The sequence below is a fragment of the Emydura macquarii genome, unplaced genomic scaffold, assembly GCF_026122565.2.
Source record: "Emydura macquarii macquarii isolate MOO-44397 ecotype Brisbane River unplaced genomic scaffold, CSIRO-AGI_Emac_v2 contig_450, whole genome shotgun sequence".
NCBI lineage: Eukaryota > Metazoa > Chordata > Testudines > Chelidae > Emydura > Emydura macquarii.
In genome coordinates, this window is record NW_027130587.1 from 3,866,247 (window position 1) to 3,888,020 (window position 21,774).

The window sequence follows — 21,774 nt, forward strand, 5'->3', positions numbered from 1 at the left end:
CACAAATGCCAGTGCTTTGTCTTTTGGACATCTGCAGTTCACACTGATCTGCTGCCTCTATGAAAGCAGGGCAGCCCAGCTCACTGATTTCATCTCGGTCCAATATGCTTGTTAGTACAAGGAGCTTAGGTTTATAGTAAAGCCACACCGAAGTTCATTGAACAGAGCTTGAGATAAAGATTCAAATAAAAGCAAGCAGAAGGATTCAGAAACATCAGGTTATAGGTAACGGAAAAACATCAGATGCAATCCATAGTCTATACGTATTAAGAGGTTACTTTCCTGTCTAATAACGTATTCCTCAAAAAGGTTATTGCTTGTAACACTTGCCCAGTCCAGTGAGCACAGATCCACTTTTCATAAGATGCTTCTGCTGGCAGAAAGTCCCCTCCTGTAATGGATCACAACTTGGGCCATTTCTTCTGCTCTGATACATGTACAGGCCATTGTTTCTTAGCCCGGGGATTCCCTCCGTTTGTCTTTGTGGATGCTCAAGTCTCCACTTGACCCAAACAATAAACAAGGTGCTTGCTCACCAGATGTCCATTATTTTCAACATTGCTTAAAGTAGCCCTGAGACCACACCTCACCTCAGTCTGACTTCAAACCTTTTGCCGCCTGATAGTCTACATGTCACATATGTTAGATGCTATTTCCAATAAAACATCTCGCAACACCAGGACAATCAGCTGGTTTTTAGCTCTCAGCAGAGACCACACACGACCCCATCCAGCGTCATATTGAGAAGATGATTGGACCCAGGCGTAATATAACCCTCTAGGCACGTTTTGGTGCTAAAGGCATGATTGCTGGGAATAGGAAGTGGTTTGGGTCATCCAGGAGGAATCATGACGTACGTGCACCTGACCTGGGTGTGGTTCCAGCGTGTGAGTGTGACTGATTTATTAATCATTATTATTATTATAGGTGGAGCTGGTAGCTGTGTAATAAGTAGTAGGTGAGCATGTAGTTAAAAACTGTATTATAATGTAGACACACAAGGGGGTCAAATTAAGGGTGGACAGGAACTTTGGTGTGCTTGACTTTGCACCTTAAAATTCTTTTCACATCTTTTTTGTAGGTAATGTATCGTTTATATTGCAGCAGTGGCCTGAGGGCCCCATGGTGACACACAGCTATGGCTGTAACCCTCGCATCTTGTTCATTCATGCCACTAATGACTGTCACTGCTTTCATGCCCGACTGCTTCCGCCAAAGGATTTCTTTATCCTTACATTCATCTATACCAGTGATACACATTAAAGCAAGCCCCCTAAAGCAGTGGTTCTCAACCTGTGGTTTGCAGACCCTTGGTTCCAAAGGGGTCTGCACCTCCATTTGAAATTTTTTAGGAGTCCGCACATGAAAAAAGGCTGAGAACCATTGTCCTAAAAAACAAACAAAAATGCCATTAGGAGCAGTAACTACCAGGCTGGTGGAATTAACTCTTTAGCTCCCAGGCTCCAAAGAAGTGACGTGTCGTGGTGGCGTGTACTTGCAGCATAAACTGATGGGGAGGCAGAAGGGGAAGTGCCTTTTGCTTCAGGGATCACACCTGGATCAGTGCATGAGGCAAAAGGGTTCTTGGCCCTCCACTATTTAACATTTCTATTAATGACCTGGAAGAAAACAGAAAATCATCACTGATAAAGTTTGCAAACGACACAAAAATCAGAGGAGTGGCAGAGAACAAAGGGGACAAGTCACTGATACGGCGCGATCTGCTTTGCTTGGTAAACTGGGTGCAAGCACACAATATGCATTTTAATATGGCTAAATGTCAGAGACCTGCTCTAGGAGTTACGCTGGGGGAAGTGCTCTGGCCTGTGTTATGCAGGAGGTCAGACTAGATGATCACAATGGTCCCTTCTGGCCTTGGAATCTCTAGGTCCAAGCAGAAGGAGACAGAAGCGCTGCTCTGGGCCCTAGTTACGTCCTGTCTGGCTGCCGCTGCAGTGCTCCTGAATGACTGAAGCGTGTGCACGTAGATCGCTCCTGCTGCAGAGTTGAATCTCTCCACGTGCACCCTGATAGTGGGCTGTTGATTTCAATGAAATACTGAGGAATGATGGCAGCCCAGCAGGTGTGGTAGAGGGCCAGCAGTGAAAAGGTTAATTGTGTAACCAGCTGCCATTTGAGAGAACACTGGCCTCTTCCAGAGAAACGTGCAGATTCCAACCTTACCGTAGCGTATGGATGGGAAAGTACAGGGCGTCCCTAGGACACTTCCAACTTAATATGAATTATCACTAGATAATTCTAAGGGGCTGGGCTGTGGGGCAAAGACAGAGCCACAGCAACCAGGTTTAGCATAACCCCTCCTCCCTGCCTTCCCCGCCCTTTCCACATCTGACTTTCCCCTCGGCTTAAATCACACAGGGTCAGCACCAGAGATAAAAAGGAAATTGGAGGACAAGTTTGTGCAGGCACAATTCTTCATCTTGCAGCTACGTTCACCTCTCCAGCAGAACTAAAGAGCCCCCAGATCTTGTTAATCAGCTTTATGTGGAATAAGGAACCCAGAGAAGGACCTTGCCTGTGGATGTGTGAATGCAGCAGGCTCTCCCACCTCAAGCAACATCATATAATACCAACTGGATGGTAAAGATCAATTGATCAAAATAACCAAACAAGGACCAGAAGAGAGCCAAAGTTGGTGACGTTGGGAAGATCTCCCCTTGAGAAGGTTGGTGGTCTTAGTTCCTCCCTGCTGCAGTCACTTTGACTAGTGTCCACAGTTTTTGTACCAGTATAACTCACATTTAGGGGGGATGGTTTTTACTGGTACAACTCCTTGTGTGAACACAGTTATATTGGTGTAAAGGTGCTTAGTGGATAGAGCACTAGACTGGGATTCAGGAGACCTAGGTTCTATTCCTGGTTTTGTCCTGCTGGGTGACTTTGGGCAAGTATTTCACCATCCTGTGCCTGAGTTTCTCCCTCTGTAAAATGGGGACAGTGATACTGGCCTCTTTGTAAAGTGCTTTGAGATCTATGAATGCAAACTTCTACGTAAAAACTAAGTATCGGTATAGCTCATTCCCTTTCCCATATAAGAACAAGCCATACTAGTATAAACACTTTATACCAGTATAACTTGGCCCACACTAGGAGGCTTGCACTTCTTTTACTAGATCACTTAAAGCAGTACAACTTTTGTCTGTAGACAAGCCCAGAAAATCTTTATTGCATGTTTGACTGGTCTGGCTTCTGCTCTTCTGATCACCGGTTCACTCTTGAATGAATATTGATTGTGTAACAGAGGCAAGGGGCCTGAGTCACCACTGTTGCTCCACTTTTATGCTGACGTAACTGCTGAAATCACTAACTGGATTTATACCAATGTAAAGGTGGAAGAATGCAGCGGGGAATCAGGCACAGGAAATCCAAGCCATTGTCTGAGCAATAACTAGAGCTGAAATAAGAGCGCTCTACTTCGATGTAATTTAAATAATTAAAAATCATCATAAATTATACATAAATCAGACATTCTTTGTTTGAAATTAAGTGTCCCCATATAGACATGCACTGAAATAACTGAAGATTGAATTACAACCCATTTAGTTATTTTGGTTCTAGTCATCTTGTAGACGAGCCCTGAGATCAAAATATGACAATATTAAAATAGGTTTTCCTTTGGAGTTAGATGGTGAATTATCTCTGCAGGGACAATTGTTTTATTATTAAATCTAAGAGCGTGTAACATGGATATTTCGGGACACACCCACAGCTTTTTCTTAGGAAAGATGCTCTCCCGGTTAAACCTGGGAATTAGAAAATCTTTGTTTAGTTACCAACTCTGCCACAGCCTCTCTGAGAGACATGGCCTAAATGGACTTGCCCAAGGTCAACACTACGGCCACTACAACAGCATCGCTGCGAAACTGCAGCTGTAGTATAGACGCTTCCTATATCGACAACAGGGGTTTTTCCATCAGTGAAGTGAATCCACTTCTCCGAGAGGCGGTAACTAGGTCACCTTTCTGTCGACCAAATTGTGTCTACACCAGGGGCTAGTCGACCTAACTATGGTGTTGAGGGTACACAATTTTTCATAACCCCGAGTGACGGAGCTAGGTGGATTTAATTTTTAAGTGCTGACCAGATCTTATGCTCATATCTTCAAGGGTAGTCAGGTGCTTGACTCCTACTGATGTCCCTGTGAGGGTCTGGGCCTTAATCTGGCAGTGCCTCAGTGTCCAGTTGTAAAATGGGGATAATCCCTGGTCTGTCTTGCTAGATAGACTGTACACGCTGGGGGTCAGTGCCGGTCTCTTGCTAGGAAGGGGTCCAGCTTCTAGTGCAATGTACAGCCCCAGCAAACCCAGCCGGGCCTTGCACCCTGAACCCCAGCCCCCAGATGGGCCTGAACCCCAGCAACTCCCCATCCTTCTCCTGCCCCCCCCAGCTGGGTCTTGTCCTCCAAGCTCCCTTCTTCTCCCTGCCCCCCACTAGCCCTGCCTGCGCCCCCAGCACCGTCCGGCCACGCCGCCGGCAGAAAGTCAAGTCAAGTCAAGTCAAGTCCAGTCCGGTCCAGTCCAGTCCGGCCCGCCCCCCTCGCCCTCTCGGCTCTCAGCCTGGGCGGCGCTGTCTCTTTAACAGCCCCCCCGGCCCGGCCGCGCGCGCGGACTGTACCAAGCGGGGACGCAGGAGGGGGGGGGTGTTAGCGCCGCTCCGCGGGGGGGCGGACCGACTCATCGTGGGGCTCGGGGGCGCGGAGGGTCGCGTCTCCGCTCCAGGGTCCGAGCGGCGGCGGCGCAAGAGGCCGCAGCGCCGGGGCCAGGCCCTCGCCCCCCGGCCCCGAGGTGGTAGGTGCCGCCGTACGTGCCGGCCGCGCTGGTGTACTCGGGCGCCCCCGCTCCCCCCCTTCCCCGGGCCGGCTGCAGCCGCCGAGACAGAAGGTGGGTCCGGGCCGGGGGACGGGGCTGGGGGCCTGGAGCCGCGCTGGGCCGGGACGCCTGGGTCCTCTGCCGGCGGGGGGGGGCAGGACGCCTGGGTCCTCTGCTGGTTCGGGGGGGGGGGTCTAGTGGGGGTAGAACGAGGGGAAGGGGGCAGGACTCCTGGGTCCTCTCCCCGGTTCTAGGAGGGGAGCGGGGTCTAGTGGTTAGAGCAGGGGGTCGGGAGCCAGGACTCCTGTGTTCCTTGCCCAGCACCGGGGGGAGCGGGGTCCAGTGGTTTCAGGCTGGTGAACTCGCAGGTTCTGTTGCTGGCTCTGGTGGGTTCGGGCCGGGGAACCAGGACTCCGGGTTTTGTCCTTGGCTGGGTCTGACGCTGACAGTTTTCCTAGAGCTGCGGGGGCCTGGTGCTGGCTCGTCAGCTCTGCCCCCTGTGCCCCTGGCTAACCGGTGCGCTGGGGTGAAACCTTTCGGATGCATAGTTTTATTTCTTGACGAATGCAGTTTTAATGGACCCAAATCCGACAAGAGTCTGCCAAAAATGCAGTTTTGTCAGAAGAGGAAAGTGAGGCTGGGGTCACCAAACTGGGGGTGGGGTGGTGGTGGTAGCAGCATCCCTGCCCACCTTTTAACTCTTACTGCAGTGGTGAGGGCTCTCCCCTGGGATGTGGGCATCAGATCCTGGTTCTGGAGCAGGGATTTTAGTCGAGGTCTCTTCTTTCCCAGGTGAGTGCACTAACTCCCTTTCACTTGTTTCAGTGGTTTCACTTTGTATACATAGCTAAATGTTCACTGGAGCAGGTGAGTGCCCTAATGATCACTCTGTAGAGTCCTCCTCATGCTCTGTTTCTGGCCTAATGACTGGTCGAGTATTTTAAAACAAAATGGAACAGCTTCAACAGGAAAGATGGAGGGAGACCTCCCCCAAAATACCCCCAAGCACTGCAGTCCAGTGATGTCTCTTTCCTCTCCAGCTCCTGTGTTGTGGTATAAATCTGACTTGGCTATTGAAACTCAAACTCCTGTGTTATCTCAATAGCTGTTTTACTCACCACCTAGACAGTTTGGCCCTGGAAATGTATTTCCGTCTTTAAAGTATAGCTAGACAAAGGAACATCAGTAGGCATAATAGGGTGAAGTTAAAAAAACAAAACATAAATGTATGTTGAATAGACTGAAGAACAATCTCCACAAAGGAAGTGGTGGAAGCCTCCCTTATTTGAGATATTTAAAACTATCTGGGAGAAGCTGCAGGGAACATAATGGCCAAGATTAATCAGTAGAGTGGGTTCAACTGTCAAGTTTCTTCATGCATAAGAGTAAATGACCCATCCTGTAGCACTTAGATTGGGTTTTGGCAAAACATTTTGTGTAGTCTTGGTTGAAAGTGGCTATTGAAATTAAAATAAGCCATTGGAAGAGGGGACCTGATATAGAGAGGAGGACTCATTTTACAGTTTGTCTGTTCATTTCATCTGAACAGGATGAACTGTATCATTGAAGTTCTTTTGCATTTTCACCTTTCTGATTTTTTTTTTTTTAAATCAGAATTTGTTCAATAGCTATTTGCAGGCCATAAGCCAAAAAAATTGAGACTTCTTCACTACTGTCACTTAAAATATTTCCCAGTTCTGAATGTGAAATAGCATTATTTACACTTATATGGAGCCTTTACTTCCAAAATGTTTCAAGCTTGATGTACTCTTCATAGTGGTCACTTTGTCCGCAGCTGAAATGTAGCCAACCCGGGAGTGAAATAGAGTAACTGCTTTCAATAATGCACACTGACACTGTTCAACAGTTCAGACTTGGAATTAGGGAAACTTTTTACCTATTGAAATGTCCTATTAGCACCAGGCCAGGGCATTAATACAGAGGGAAGAGCACCATCTACTGGATTGCCAACCCCACTTTTTCATTGGCAGCCTCTCATCTATGTACTAACAAGTTTAACTGGAGATCTCCTGCGGTCATAGCTGCAGGTGGCATGGGTGCAGAATTCCACAGCATTTTTTGTGTGTGGACATTTCTGTTCTGTGCCTGTTTGTTCTAAAGAATCTAGCTGTAAGGGCAATAACAAGACTGTCTCAATAGGTCTTTTGTTTTTCCTTCAGACCCTCGAATATGTATTTTGAACATTCAGGTCCTCCTGAATGTGTTTAAAAAGAACAACAAACAAAATCCCTCCTTGTACTGCATAATGTTAATGCGATACCCTTTAGAACTTGAAATGTGCTTTGAGATGCTTGTCAACTAAGCAACTATTTAAACAATAGGTTGAAAAACTTGAGACTATTGGGCATTGTAAGTTGGTGTCTCTTTAAGCAATTAACCTGTACTTACAATAACTCGATTTACAGAGCAGTCTGTTACTGAATAGTCAATTTCTCACTTTTCCTTTGTTGTTCATTTAATCAATTTCCCATTTGTGGGGATCTTTTATACAGCAACAGGAGTGAGAAAAAAATTTAGAATCAGGAAAACTTGATTATGAAAACCATCAAAACAATTGGGAAACCTTAGAGGCAGGTGTTAAGACCTGACATGCCTTTAAATTTCTTTTTTAATAATTTGAATTCCAGTCAGTTAACAGTGCCCTTTGAACTTAGACATGTGAATGAAGCAAATTTGATACAGAAGTCACAGAGTAATGGAACTTTTTAGTCACTTTTCTGACAATAGCCAGTGTTGGTGTGATCTGCAAAGGATTGGGGTAATCCATTACCTTGTTCAGCGCCATACACATTCTGTTCTCACCCTTTTTCTCTTATATAAAAAACTGTCCAAAGGATGGTATCTATCCTGGGTGAACTTTGTTCTGCTTTCTTAACTTAGACACTGTAAAAACATAGTTAATGGATCTTACGTAAGTTGCTTTCCCAGTATAACTTGATCTTACTAGATGCTGGGATCACTGTTTACATGGTATTGTAATAGGTGAGTCACATGTTCTACAGTATCGGTGTACCCTTTCAAAAGATCAATATTTGAAGAGTCTTTAATGAGCTTAATTACCTGTTCTACTGTATGCAACATGGACCGTCTGAAACTTAATAATCTGTGATTACCTCTTACTCAGTTAAACACCAAAATCCATTTGTGTGCTGCTTCTGTGCCATAGAACCTGCAGAAGGAAAACATTGATCAAGAAGTCTTTGTAGTACTGGAGGCTACTCCGAAGAACCATGACAGTTTAAAGTGACGTGTAGGGGACAGTTGGTTTCACTTATAGCTGCATAATATTGTAATGTTCTTGCTTAATTAGCAACTAAGGGTGTTTGCCTAATAGTTTTTTTTAAATGATACTTACCTTTTTTCTTTGGAATGTTCTGAGGAGTAATAATAGCCTAACTGTTCTTTTAAATTTGTACAGCGCCTTGCATCTGAAAATTTCAAAGGACTTTGCTAGAGGGTCAATTTCACCACCTCTTGTGAGGCAGGTAAATATGTTTCTGTTTAATGGATCAGGAGAGGAGAGCGATTGGAATTGTATAGAGAAATGGGTCAGATTTTCAACTCTGAAAATCTAGCCTCGATTGGGGATGTTGAAATCTTTTAAAAATGTGACCTTAAGTGTCCTGCTGAACTCACTGTAAGTTGGTAGCAGATCTGGAAACAGAAACCAGTAATCCTGGCTCTTTCACTTTTCTGCATTGACAACCACACTCTCAGTATAATATCCAGATACCACACCAAGTCACTTCTAAAATGCAACTACTGATCCCCTCCCATGGAACATGACTAGTGTTTATTCCGGTTTTTAGTCAGCCACTCCTTTGGGGTATCAGCCTGGTAAAGTGCAGGATAGAAGGATTGCACAAATCATAATTATGTAATATTGGAGTGGAGTATACATAACTGTGTGAGGCGAAAGATAAGCCATTCACATTGAGACAAAGAAAAACACTTCAATAATTTTCAGGTACATTAAGAAAAAACAAATACATGAAATATTTCACGTTCATACTCACTCTACCCCAGATGCAAAGACTGTGTCAGAGAGCACTGAATTATAACTGTTCCTCTGAAGTGTTTCCTGGTTCAAGCGAAATCAAGCTCTTTCACTCAGACTTCTTAACCTTTAGCAACTATCATGGATCTTGCACATTTTGCATAGGTTGGTTGTATTTAAAACACAGGACTGGGAGTCTGGAGATCTGGGTTCTATTTTGTGCACTACCACTGATGTAGTGAGTGACATTGGGCAAGACACAGCATCTTTGTTCTCTCATATGCAAAACGGGGGTAATAATACTTCCCACCCTTATGGGGGTGTTGAGACACATTTAATGTACGTGAAGTGCCTTGAAGAAATAGTGTGATAAGACACTAATGAAGAAACGTTGGGTTTAAGAAAAATTGTGCTGATGTTTGCTAGTTTGGCTTAATTATAGATCTTTGCAATTCTTAAACTTTTGCAGAATCTAAGCTTTCATTTAACATCCCTCTTCTCTACCATCACCACTTTTTTTTTTTTTTTTTTTTTTTTTTAAGCACATACAGTTGCAAAGGAAACTTGTCAAAATAAGAACGGAGGAACCGCTGTAGGTCTGTTTGCCTGAGTCTGCAGCCAGACAGTTCCAGTGCCTCTGCTGCTGCTCAGTGCTTTGCCAAGGGGCAGCAGAATGAAAACTTGGTCTTTTCCCTTTTCAGGGCTGCTGCTGGGATCATTGGGAAACAGTGAAACTGACAGAAATTCAGTCAGTTTCCTTCTGCTGGTCGGGAAAGCTAAGAGCAACAGCAGAGGCAGACACTGGAGTTACTCACTGGGGAGCAGGATTTCGAGGCTGGGGACATACCCTTGCAGCAACTAGGAAACAATGGGCCCAGAGAGAAGCACTTTCCCTCCTTATAAGTAGCTGCAGTGGGGGGGGGATGGTGGGGGCTCTGTGTTTATCAGATATATCTCACCTGTTGCTGTGTGAAAGGCCTGTTTTTCCAGTTGTGTCGGTCAACTGTGAGTACAAGGGGACTCAGTGGAGATGACTATGCACAAAGAGCTCTCAAATGCACAGAGCAAACGAATTGATAGGGGGAGAAGATGCAGTGATTGTAGATGTTGCTTGTAATGTTTTCAGACAGGAGTGTGATATGTAAATTGGCGGTATCCTTTTAATCATATCAAAGTCTCCAAACATAAATCCCTGCAGATACATTCTGGAACCCTCCAGAATATTCAGGTTTACGTGTGGCTTTTAAAATTCTGTGCCTAACCCTGTGCTGTGGTGTTGCCTGTGTAAATAATGCCCCACAATACAGTGTGCACAAAGTTAAGTTAACCGTCTTCTGCCCTGTCTTGTTACAAGGATTTTTTACAGTGTTGTTTTTGCCCTTCATCAAGATGCTGTTTATAATCTGAACTTGTTCTCCAATGGGAAAATCAAATTGATCTATGGTTTTGATTGGAAGATGGTGTTATTTTACCTCATGAACTCATTGTTTCGAATGATCTAGGGATGAGAAACAAAAACTCCATGCCAATTTGTGTTAATCTGTGTATAAGTAACTGTGGAGTTCTTGCTAGGGCAGTTTGACATTGAGACAAATGCCTCACAACAGTAACTGCTAAAAATCAAAAACAAAGATGGCTTTTCAAAACTGAAATTTTGCAAGTGAATGATTCAGGGTTGTTTAAAACAGTTGTTCCGTAAGTTCACAATAATGAATAACATCGAATTAAATACAAGAGGCATCACATAACAAAAATAAGCTAATCTGAATTGGCACACAGTATGCTACATAGAGCTACCATCTTTGTCACCCCCCAAAGGACAGAATTCTCTTTCTGTCCTGGTGAAACCATTTTCTTTTTTCTGGTGTTCTGTCTTCTAGCTTTTACAACCATTCTGCTCTCCTCAAGTGAGGGCTGTTGCCAGTTTTCTTGGTTGGTAGTGAAAGCCCAAATGTACAATGCTTGAAGCTGAAATTGTGTTTTAAAAAATTCCCTAGGAAGAAATACACTTGATTTCTATATTGTATATTGTACTTTGAATACAATCTGTTCCAGTCTCCATCTTGTGAGTTACAGCATCAGGCTTTGATTAGCAGGGAATACATTCATGAGTGATGAAAGTGGCGTTTTTTTTGTTTACTCTGTGTAACTAAAAAAGTACCCTTCCAAGTTATGCATTATGCAACATGTTTTTTTTACTCCTTGAGTTGCTCCTAGAGCCAAGCCATTTGCTTAGATTGGGAATTCCGAGCTGTTGAAAATTGTCAAGAAATCAATGTGTCTTGCAAGGGAAAACACCGAAAGTGCCTTTTTTACTGTTGCATGGCGAGGCTGTACCTTTCTGCTCCATGCTCTAGTTTCCTTATCATAAAACAGGATTGATAATACCTATCTTGGTTGTGAGGCTTCATCCATGCTGCTTCTGTCCTTGGTTGGAAGGTGGTGTAGAAGTGCCAAGCAATGGTATGATAAATATTTACGCAAAGCAAGAAGAGATTTATTTGAGCTTTTCCTCAAAACTTTTACATGAACTCACTTATTAGCTCACATAAAAACTATGGAGTAGGTGCCTGATCCTGGCTGGTGCTGAGCAGTCATAACTGACATGGATTTTATCAAGAATTGTTGGAGCTGAATATCAGTCAGGGCTGGGCCCTACTGCAGTGAAATGTTTGCAGTTAGGGTAGGAATTGGACTTGGAATGTGCTTTGTGTCTGGGTATTAAATTACCCTCTCACTGAGATTTGTGAAAGAAGAGAGGACCTCTTGCGTCAAGGCTTGGGCAGCTAATCATGCCAATCGTGGGGAGTTAGGAAAAATTCTTTTCACCCAGGGTGAATAGAACATTTTTTTTCCTTGGGGGGGGGGGGGGGGGGACAGGGCCAAGAACAAATGGGTAAAATATCCTTGATAATGAGGAGGAAAAACTAACCATCTGGGTAGCTGGCAGGCCAGCAGACTCTGTGCCTGGCTGATGTGTCTTCTTGGAAGTTTTGTAAGGCTGGTTAAAAGAGGTTTTGGCATTGACATTTTTCTTCTATAACTAGGTGTATTCTTCTGTCATTGAATCAAATAGCTGCTTGCAAAGTTTTCCTTGTATGTTTCAGCACTCCCCCTCTGAAGCTTTCTCTATAGTTTCAATCATGAATTAATTTTACTGACAGAATCCTGTCAGCATCTTTCTGGACCTTTTCTGTCTTCCTACTGGAGAAACCACATTTTCCTCCTGGAAGTTGTACTTTGGGTCGCTGTCCTGTACTCCCACTGACCACCGTGCGAGTTCTGTTTCCATAAGGAATATAAAACCAGGCCCTTTGACTGTAGCAGGCTGAAATAATGCCATGCTCGAAGAAATGCCATTGGATCTGCTAGAGAAGGGGGGTGAGGTCTTGGATTGGACCAGCTTCTGTCTGCGAGTGGGGCAACCTTTCCAGCTACACAGAGCTCATCTTCAGGCCATCTGTTCACCTTTGCTGAAGTGAGTGTGACAAGCAACCAGAATAAGTGGTTCTTTAAATTCCCTCGGGATAAAGAGGGAAGGAATGGTAATACCTATAGCAAGCCACCCTGAAGTGAGACACTCAGCAGCACATCTGCCTGGTCCTCCCTGCTTTATCTGGCCAAGTGAAGGTGTATTATCAGGGAAAGCCATGTTCTTGAACTGCACAGGTGTGGAGAAACTGCTAAGCAAAATGCATTAAAAAAAATCTACTGAACTGCCCTGAACTCAGAAGGTGAGGAATACTAAATTGTCCAAATCCGAGCTTTCATTATAGTGAACTACGTTTGTTTGGCAGCAAAAGTGCTGCTGAACAGATATGGAGAAAGACCCCAGGTGCTTTCACTGCAATGCTGCAATGTATAAATGCCATGTACCACAAAGGCTGTGAGACGAGTTTCTGTGCAGAGTATCCTGCCGCAGCGGAGACTGACATTTAAGGCAGTGTGTTGTTAATAATCAGAATAACGAATACCTAGATCTTGTTCATCATTAAATCTCAGAGCGCTTCACAAAGGTCAGTGTCGTTATCTCTATTTTACAGATGGGAAACTGAGGCCCAGAGCTGATATGACTTGCTCAAGGTCACCAGCAGGCCAGTGGTAGAGCCCGGAATAGAACCCAAGTCGCCTGAGTCCCGTCCAGTGTGCTATCCACTAGGCCACAGTGCCTCCCTTAAGACGCCTTAATTTATAAAACACTCCAGATATGTGGGTGTGTGTGTGTCTGTCTGTCCCCTCTGCATATTATGACACTGTTTGGCTAACATTAATTGTGCTCACTTTAATAGCTCTCTATTAATTATGCTTTAACAACATCTCTCCCTTGTAACTTTGATAGCTGAAAGAACTGAGAATCCCTGCCCTATACAGTATTTCAAAATGAACAACTTCCTTCATTTATATTGCATGTTAAAGATCACCCCCTGCCCTATTCGTAAGAACTGGGGAGTGCTCCTCCACTATGCTTAGGCAAAACATCCTGCTCCTCCTGATTCCCCCTCTCCCCCCACTGTCATGCTGTGTGACAGTTGTTCATCTTGGCTCCACTCCAGAGGTGATTGCAGTTCACTGGTGCTGTTCGTGTACAGTTTGTAAAGTGCTCTCATGGCTGATGTATTTGACCAAGCACTTCACTCCCCTCCCCCTGATATTTTTGTTGGTATCTCCAGTTAAGTTGTAAAAAGAAGCAAATGGTTCTGCTGTCTCTCATCTTTGTTTTCATTTCTGCACCTCAGCTGCACACAGGGAAAAAGTTCGATTGTATCCTCCTAATGGAGGGAGAGGATGATTTCTACAATTGATGGGGTAATCCTCTGTGTTCTCTCAGGGATGCTAAAGTTCCTGGGGTGGAAAATCATTGCTGCCTTATGTTTCAACGTCCTTTTTATTAATGATGTCTGTGTTGAGTCTTGCTGATTCAGGGGTGTCATGTGACACAAAGTGCTGATTTGCTAGGCCATCTCATGTGTTGCCACAGATATTGAGCTGTGATTTTCTATATCCGCGTCACGCTTTCTCCAGCTTCCCCTTTCTTTGGTTACTTGCGTCAGCATTTTCTCTGTAACAATCGTATGTTGCTTTGGCTGGATTGAAGTTGCTTCAACAACTCAGTCTTAAAATAAATGTTTTCAAGCAAATTGAACTTTGTTTAAAGCTTGAAACAGGGGCTTTTAGTGTTTGCCCCTGTTCTGTTGAAGCCACCGTTAGATGTGGTGCTGATTTTTGTTCTGTGGATACCTTTCCACAAAGAATAGCACAACGCTCAACTAGTAAGGACTTCCCCTTACTATCTGCTTGGTGGGATCCATGCCCCATTCTCAGTTCTCTGGCTCTTGTTTGTAATTGGAATGTACATCTTGAGCAACTCAAACTATTCTCTTAAATTCCTAATTGCAGGTCTCTGTTTACACATCCTCTGCAGATCTGCCAGCAGCCTCCTGTGCTGTGTTAATCTCTGACCTAACCTCTTACAAGTTGCTGCTGCCACTGATTTTACCTGTTTGGAAACAGTGAGTAGCTTGGCTTATTGCTTAGAATAAAAGTTCCTGGCACAGGACAGAAGAGTTATGGTGTAGGAAATCTCATTCTACCCCTCTTTTCTTCTGTCTTCTGCATTGCAATGTCCTGAATCAAAGGTACCAAAATCAATGATTAGATAAAGGCTATCCAGAATCTAACTCTATGTGGGTGCACAGTAGTGGTAAATGGAAATGGGACACCTGCTTCCTCACCCATTTCTACCTTGCATGGCTTGTATATGAGCTGGGCACAGTTCCAGACCTGATGGCAATGTGTCTTGGATGATCCCCACTGGTTCAGTGGCTGAAAACTCAGTGAGCCTGAAATTGCCAGAGACAGAGTTGTCAATTTAGGAAAGAGGATTGAACAGCCCAGGAGAGTAACTTGGAGCTTCACGTTGTGCATGGGTCCTGAATCTTCTCTTGCACGTTACTCCATTGGTGTCAGTGGAGCTACACCCGATGTACACCAGTGCACGGGAGAAGAGAATTGAGCCTAGAGGCTTTGTCACTAGGTGTTGTAGGGAGAAGCCAGAACTCCAATCATGGTGCAGATGTGAGACATGGGGTAATTCTTTCACTCTGTGTGACACTGGTGAGGTCTCAGCTGGAGAGTTGAGTCCAGTGTTGGATGCCACGTTTAAAGAAGGATGTGGGCAAATTGAAGAGAGTTTGGAGAAGAGCCACAAAAATGACAGAAGGTTTAGAAAACCTGACCTGTGAGGAAAGGTTTAAAAACCTGGGCATGTTTAGTCCTGAGGAGAAAGGCTGGAGGAGGCCTGCTAACAGTATTCATGGTCTGTTACAAAGAGGATGGTGATCAATTGTTCTCCATGTCCACTGAAGGCAGGAAAGAAGTAATGGGCTTAATCTGCAGCAAGGGAGATTCGGGTTAGATACTGAGAGAGCCTCTTGAACTATAGAGATAGTTAAGCTCTGGAATAGGCTACTAAGGGAGGTGGAGGAATCTCTGTCATTGGAGGATTTTAAGAACAGTTTGACAAAGGTGTCCGGGTTGGTCTAGGTTTACTTGGTCCTGTCTCAGCTCAGGGGAATGGACTAAATGACCTCTCAAGGTCCCTTCCGGCCCTTCATTCTTATGGTTATAGAACTGGAAGTGAAGCTGACCTAATGTGTAATTGCAACAATGTCTCTACCTCCATCTGTGTCTATGAATGTAGGGTCACAGATATTTGTATTAAAAAAGGCTCTTTTGTTTACCTTTGCAGACAGCCAAAACATCAATTTTTTAGAAAGTTGGTCGGGTCTCACGACTCTGGGATTTTTTGGGCACATTCTGAGATTTGATTCTTTTCCAGTAACTGTGTAGTAAGGGCGAAACAGCACAGTCCAGGCACCACCATAGGGTGCTGGTGACAGGATGGGTAGCTTAAAGCTGTATTCTTGCCCACCCACAATTGCCACTGAAGTCTGAGTAATGCAGGATCAATCCCAAAATTAGCTTTGAGGAGCAAAACTTTCCTTGCAGGTCGAGGTGTAGTACAGAACCACTGTGGTGGATAGAAAATCCTTGAAATTGGGACAGAGGAAACTCCTTTATTTTCAGGTAGCAGGCTTCTGTACTTTGTGCCAACCAGCTTGAGTTTTCAGGCTATCTTGTTTTCAAGGATGTCTGTGCATCTCCATTTTCTTTTGACATGTCGTTGCTTGCAAGATTTTCAGGGAGAGTTTTAGGCTGCTGTCAACTCTTCAGGACACTTCCTGCCAAGGACTGTGTTTGTGCATGACTTAGTTGACCGTAATTCACTAGTGCTAGGACCTGGTCCTGTGACCTCCACTCACTCTGCGGTCAGTGTTGAAGGGTGGTAGGCACCTGTGTTGCTCCTGATTCAGTGAAATGTCTGGCACTGAAGTTAAAAAGACGACTTTAATTAAAGACAAATGTAATGCGGGGGAGTTCACGGCGGTAGAACATCTCTGCATGACTTCACAGTGACCTGAACTTTATTGAAACTTGTGGCCAGTTGCTGCTCCTTCTCTCTTTTGGACAGGGCAAGTGGCTTTTGAAAATCACCAGCTAGTGCATTTGACCGGTTTCCTTCTAAAATTCAAGCCCTGCATTATGGTTTGTGCCTGACGCACAGATTACGCTGTGATCAATGCCTCTGATAAATGCCTTGACAGAAGCCAGCTGTAGCTAAAAGACCTAGAGCCGAACTTGGCTTCTTGATCTCAGGCAGGGCTTTGTGCTTAATTGCTCTTGCTTGCACTGTGTCTTGGTATCTATCTCTTGAACACAAGGTGGTGACTTTGCCTAAATTTCAAAATAGACTGTGCTTATTTGCCGCGCTTTGAAGGAGTGGAGTGAGCATTTGCATTTTGATTATCCCCTTATCTTCATTACTCCTGTGCCTATGGCCTTTGACTGAGAGCTCTTTGAATGCAGAGTGGAAGTGGCATGAGCTGTAGTAAGCTGATGGGGAGACTCTGCATTAATCGGCAGGGTTTTTTTTTCCAGCAGGAGTAAATTTCTGTTGCTTACAGTAATGTTTCATCATATGTTTTTGATGATAAACACAATAGAGTCCCTTAGGGATCATGCAGCCCTCTGCTTCCAGGGGTGTGTCTACACAGCATTTTGTAGAAAGCCTACCAGCCCGGGTTGACAGTCTTGGGTTAGCAGGGCTTGTAGACAGTGCTTCGAAGTTGTGGCTTGGACTCTGAAGCCCATCCTCTATTTTAGGCTTCAGAGCCCAAGCGTGAGGGAGAGGGTCCCAGAGCCCAGGCTCCAGCCCGAGTTTGAACGCCTATACCTCAATTAAACAGCCCTGTAGTCCCAGCCTCGCAAACCCAAGGTAGCTGACCTGGGCCAGCCATGGGTGTTTAATTGCAGTGTAGAGATATCCAGTGAACGGCACACAGAGGGTGGGTTAACTCAATCGCTTAATTTATACATCGAAGAACAAAGAATGTCAGCTGTACTTACACAATGGGGGACTTTCTCCTGGGAAGCAGCAACTCTGAAAATGATTTGGGGGCTGAATCAGCTGAACAGGCACTCTCAGCGTGACCAAAAGAGCTGCCGTGATCCTGAGATGTACACATGGGCATTTCAAGCAGGAGTAAAGAGGTTATTTTACTTCTGTATGTGGTGCTGGTGCGACCAAATTAAAGGGTTAGAAAACCTGCCTAGGAGCTCACTCTATCTAGCTTAACAAAGAGAAGGTTAAGGGGTGATGTGATTACAGTCTTTAAGTCCCTGCATGAGCAACAAATACCTAATAATGGGCTCTTCAGTCCAGCAGAGAAAGTATAACAGGATCCAATGGCTGGAAGTTGAAGCTAGACAAATTCATACTGAAAATAAGATGTAAATTTTTAACAGTGAGAATGATTAACCATTGGAACAATGTAGCAAGGATCGCGGTGGATTCTCAAGTTTTAAATCAAGACGGGATGTTTTTCCAAAAATCTGCTCTAGGAATTATTTTGGGGATGGTCTCTGGCCTGTGTTATACAAGAGGTCAAACTAAATGATCACAGTGTTCCCATGAAGTCTATGAATCACTACTCTGCTGGTTTCGTAATACGACACCACCTGCCTCCACTTCCCCTCTGTCAACTTTGTCACTATTCTGTACACAACATGTCCATAGTCTTTCTGGATTGGCAGAAAGCCTGATCATAAGGGAAGGAGCTTCTCTGCCCCCCTGAATCATGGTTCAAGTTAATCATCTGCTTGCCTGCTCAAAATTGCATTCTGCCCATCATGAAACTAAACTTCCAGTGTGGATCATGATTAATAGAAGTCAGCAGCTTTGGGAAGCAATGGAGTAGGAGAAGGAGTAGCTGTTTATTCTGAAGGGTGGGATGGCTGTGGTTCTGGAAGCAACCTGGGACTTGCAAGACCTGGGTTCAAGTCCCTGCTCTGCTACAGACTCCCTATGTGTCCTTGTGGAAGTTACTTAACCTCTCTAAGCCTCAGTCCCTCACCTACACAATGGTGGTAATAGCGCTGCCCTGCCTCACAGGGCTGTTGTGAGGATAAATAAGTTAAAGATTGAGGCACTGAGCTAATGCAGTAATGAGGACCAAATATGTACCTTAGCTAGGTGGATCAGTGGAACTGCTAGTCAAACTGTGGTCAGTGATCAGCTCTTTTCTGGGCACTTTTCAAGGCTGAGTGGGAAATAAGAACCATTGTTGAGAGATCATAACACCTGGTTAATTGCATACAAATCAACATAGAGGTAGGTGTTCCCTGAACAGTCCCATCCAATCCATTACATTGCTCTTGATCATTTCAGAAATCTGTCTTCAGCTAATCACTTTAATGGTCTAGAAGAAAGAAAAAAGCTGTATATTCATAAAACTGGCAGATGCTAAATTTGAAGGGTGTGCAAATACCCATGAGCACAAAGGCAATGCTATCAATGGACCTAGGATTTACTAGAGAGAATAAAAGGTGGATAGAAATAAATAAACTGGGCTTCATCTTGGAGGAATGGGCACTCGAATTCAGTACTACCAACAGGGAGCTAGAGGTGCTAGTGGACAGCAAATTAGACGTGAATTTGAAGCCAAAAAAAGAAAAGTGCATGCAGCTTGGGGATCCTAAGCGGCATCACACCATGATGCAGGAAGGGAACGGTCCCTCTCTGTGGCTCTGGTGTGGTTGAGTAATATGGCAGTAAGTTCTGGGCCAGAAAGATACAAGAGGGAAGAGCAACAAAGACAATTGGGGTGGCTGGAGGAATTGACTCCTCCAGATTTAACATGCTGAATGTGTATTACTGGGGTAAGGGCCAGCTAAGAATTTGGTCTGCCTCCTGTTACGAGCTTTGCCACTGGCATCGAGGGAAGCCAGATCAGGAACTCTGAGATGGGCACGAAGCTGCAGGTGTTTGAATTGTGCTAACGCCAAGGATGGAGTGGAAGCTGTTTAGGGCTGATGCAACTGCAAAGCAGACATTTGGGCTGAATATAGCAAAAAGCTTCTTAGCAGTGAGATGCATTAGGCTGTGGAACGATCTGTGATGGCCTCTCGCTTGGGATGTTGAAAGCTATACTGGAGTAAGCATGTGCTGAGAGGTCTTTTCCATCTCACTTCAGTGATGCTCTGGTACTGTTTGCACTTTGATTATATGTCTTTTTTTTTTTTTTTCTTTCCCCTTTCTAGTGTTGTTGGTTGCCATGGGGGATTCTGCCATGGACTCCACCGTTCCCCCCACTGAGAGCACCGTCCAGGAGGGCGCCCTCTTTAGCATCACTGACGTCTTTCTCTTCTCTCTCATCATTGGCCTCCTTTCTTACTGGTTCCTCTTCCGCAAGAAAAAGGAAGAAGTCCCTGAATTCACCAGAATCCAGCCAATGTAAGTGACTGTCCCGATGCACGTGGGGTGAATGTGCTTCTAAATTGTATTGGTCGGTTGTGAAAGGGAGGCTTACCGCCAATCCTGCCTAGTGGTCAGGCAGGGGTGTGGCAAGTTGTTTTCCTCCCGGGTGATTCCCTTTCTCATTACATATCTGCCTTGTGGAGATCTGTCTGTTTAGTGTCTCAGCACTCTGGCTGGGTCACATGTTCACGCCCAATTTTTGCGGGGTACACTTAGAGTCCAAAGATGGAGAAGTCTTCAGAAGTCAGCAAGAGCTTCAGGGTTTCCCCCTGGCATCAGGATGTTGGGTATGGAGCCCGGTATCTTCAGGGTCTTGGTTCCTTGGTGAGGGAGAGAATTCTGTTATTGTCCCCTCTTTAGTGGCTGAGCGGGGAGCCTGGGCCCATCCACCTTTCCACTGGGCTCCAATCTGGAGCTCGATGGTTGGCAGCTAAGCTCTGCACCGTGGGGTGCTATGCAGCTACCTCCCTGGATCACTTCCTGCCAGTGCCCTCCCTTCCCACAGGTAAAGTAAATAAGTGAATTGCAGGCTGGGATGGGGGACTTGCCACTCAGAACTGTACCTTGCAGAGCAGGAGTAAAGTCCACCTCGGTGCTAGCCGTTAAACTCCCCCCTCCCCCCCCATGCCTTGTGTACTCATTTACCTCTGTGTTAAACACAGCTGTCTGTGGGGTAGCTTTTCATGCTCACTTTGCACAGGTGTCCGTGACCACACCAGTTGCAAGGCTGGGGAGAATCAGGCTGCAGATCTCATCAGGACCAATGGCCAGGTCCTTGAGATGAGAGGAGCTCATGTCCTAGCAGCCCTTCGGTGTCCCCCAGCCAGCAGAACATGCCATCCATGTGCAGTGAACACGGCTTGGCTGTGCTGCTTGGTACGGTGGAAGCACCCAGCCACACACATTCAGTTCTTTTCCTCGCTACACCTAAGTCGCTAAAGCAGGGCATGTAGACTTTTAGCTTAGAATGTGGCTAGAGGTCTGGGGCCAGTGTGAGTGAGTTCACAGGATTTTAACCTTTATCCTGCACTGTCACTTATTCCAGTTCTAGCAGTTTTGCACCCCATGCTCTATATCCACCCTGCCCTGCTGCTCCACTGGTGGTCATTAGGAACTGTGGATACCTCCCTGAAGTGCGAAAATCTCCTGCCCACTGGGACGTTGCCCGTTTCCAACAGCTGAATGAGCATGTCTCTCAAGGTTGCTCCATAACTGGTGTGTCTGGCACGATTGCGTGTTGCACTTCAGCAATGCTCCCTAAGTCTTATCTATTTTGATACCAAAGGAGGGCGGGGCAGTGCGCCTTGAAGTGGCTTCTTCCCACGCGATCCAGAGTCAGCCCTGCTGCAGTGACCGTCAGAAGCTCCATAACAGTCATGTTACCAAATAGCCTGGAAGGCTTTGCTGGTTGCCTGGCCCTTAAACCAGTGGCACCACAAACTGTGTGCCTGCCATCAAAGGCAAAACTAGAGGCTGCAGCCAGACAGTGGCCCTGTGATTGTGGTTGTAGCTACATTTTTAGAATAGTTGGAATCCGGAGAGAAATGAATGAGAGAGGCTGTTTTATCTGGGGATTTACTTCCCTCCCATCCTCAAGCCCACGGTCAGGTTTCCTAATTGATAAATGTGCAGACAGCATGAATCCGTGAATTGCAGAATCAGTCAGTCAATTACTACTAATCCTGGTTTACAGATTTGTCAGCTAGCCTGGCCATCTTGATGGGTTAGCCTGACTCTGATAATGGATTGATTAGTCAGCTGTTCTCCGCACCCTAGGTTCTGACACACAATGCAGCTGGGTATATTAACCAGGCAGGACTCAGAAGGCCGGATCCTAGTAAATGCCCGGCCCCCAACTCACTTGGATTTCAGTGCACATTGCAATTGCTCAGCGCCTCAGAGAATCAGGCCCATTAGGGCAGACGGCCCTCGGGGCAAGGCTACCAATGTCTTCAGCACAGACCTCGATTGTTACAGTGTGTTGGCTTTATTCAGTGCTGTGATTTTCCTCCCTCTGCTTGTCTAACCCTGGCTCAAAGAGGCTCCATAAT

At 45.3% G+C, this 21,774-nt stretch overlaps 1 protein-coding gene across 5 annotated transcripts in view; it reads left to right on the forward strand.

Moving 5' to 3' along the window:
* Positions 1-2,394: 2,394 nt before the first annotated feature.
* Positions 2,395-21,774, forward strand: part of POR (cytochrome p450 oxidoreductase) — a 49,447-nt gene continuing 30,067 nt past the window's right edge. Inside the window, exons 1-3 of one of the 5 annotated variants that reach the window (XM_067537799.1) lie at positions 2,395-2,686; positions 8,269-8,335; positions 19,507-19,699. In XM_067537799.1, coding sequence (XP_067393900.1) covers positions 19,521-19,699 — 179 coding nt within the window. In that variant the 5' untranslated portion in view covers positions 2,395-2,686; positions 8,269-8,335; positions 19,507-19,520. Of the gene's footprint in view, positions 2,687-4,707; positions 4,902-5,605; positions 5,622-8,268; positions 8,336-19,506; positions 19,700-21,774 lie in introns of those variants that run through there. The other 4 variants (XM_067537801.1, XM_067537800.1, XM_067537802.1 and 1 more) reach the window with 4 other exon arrangements.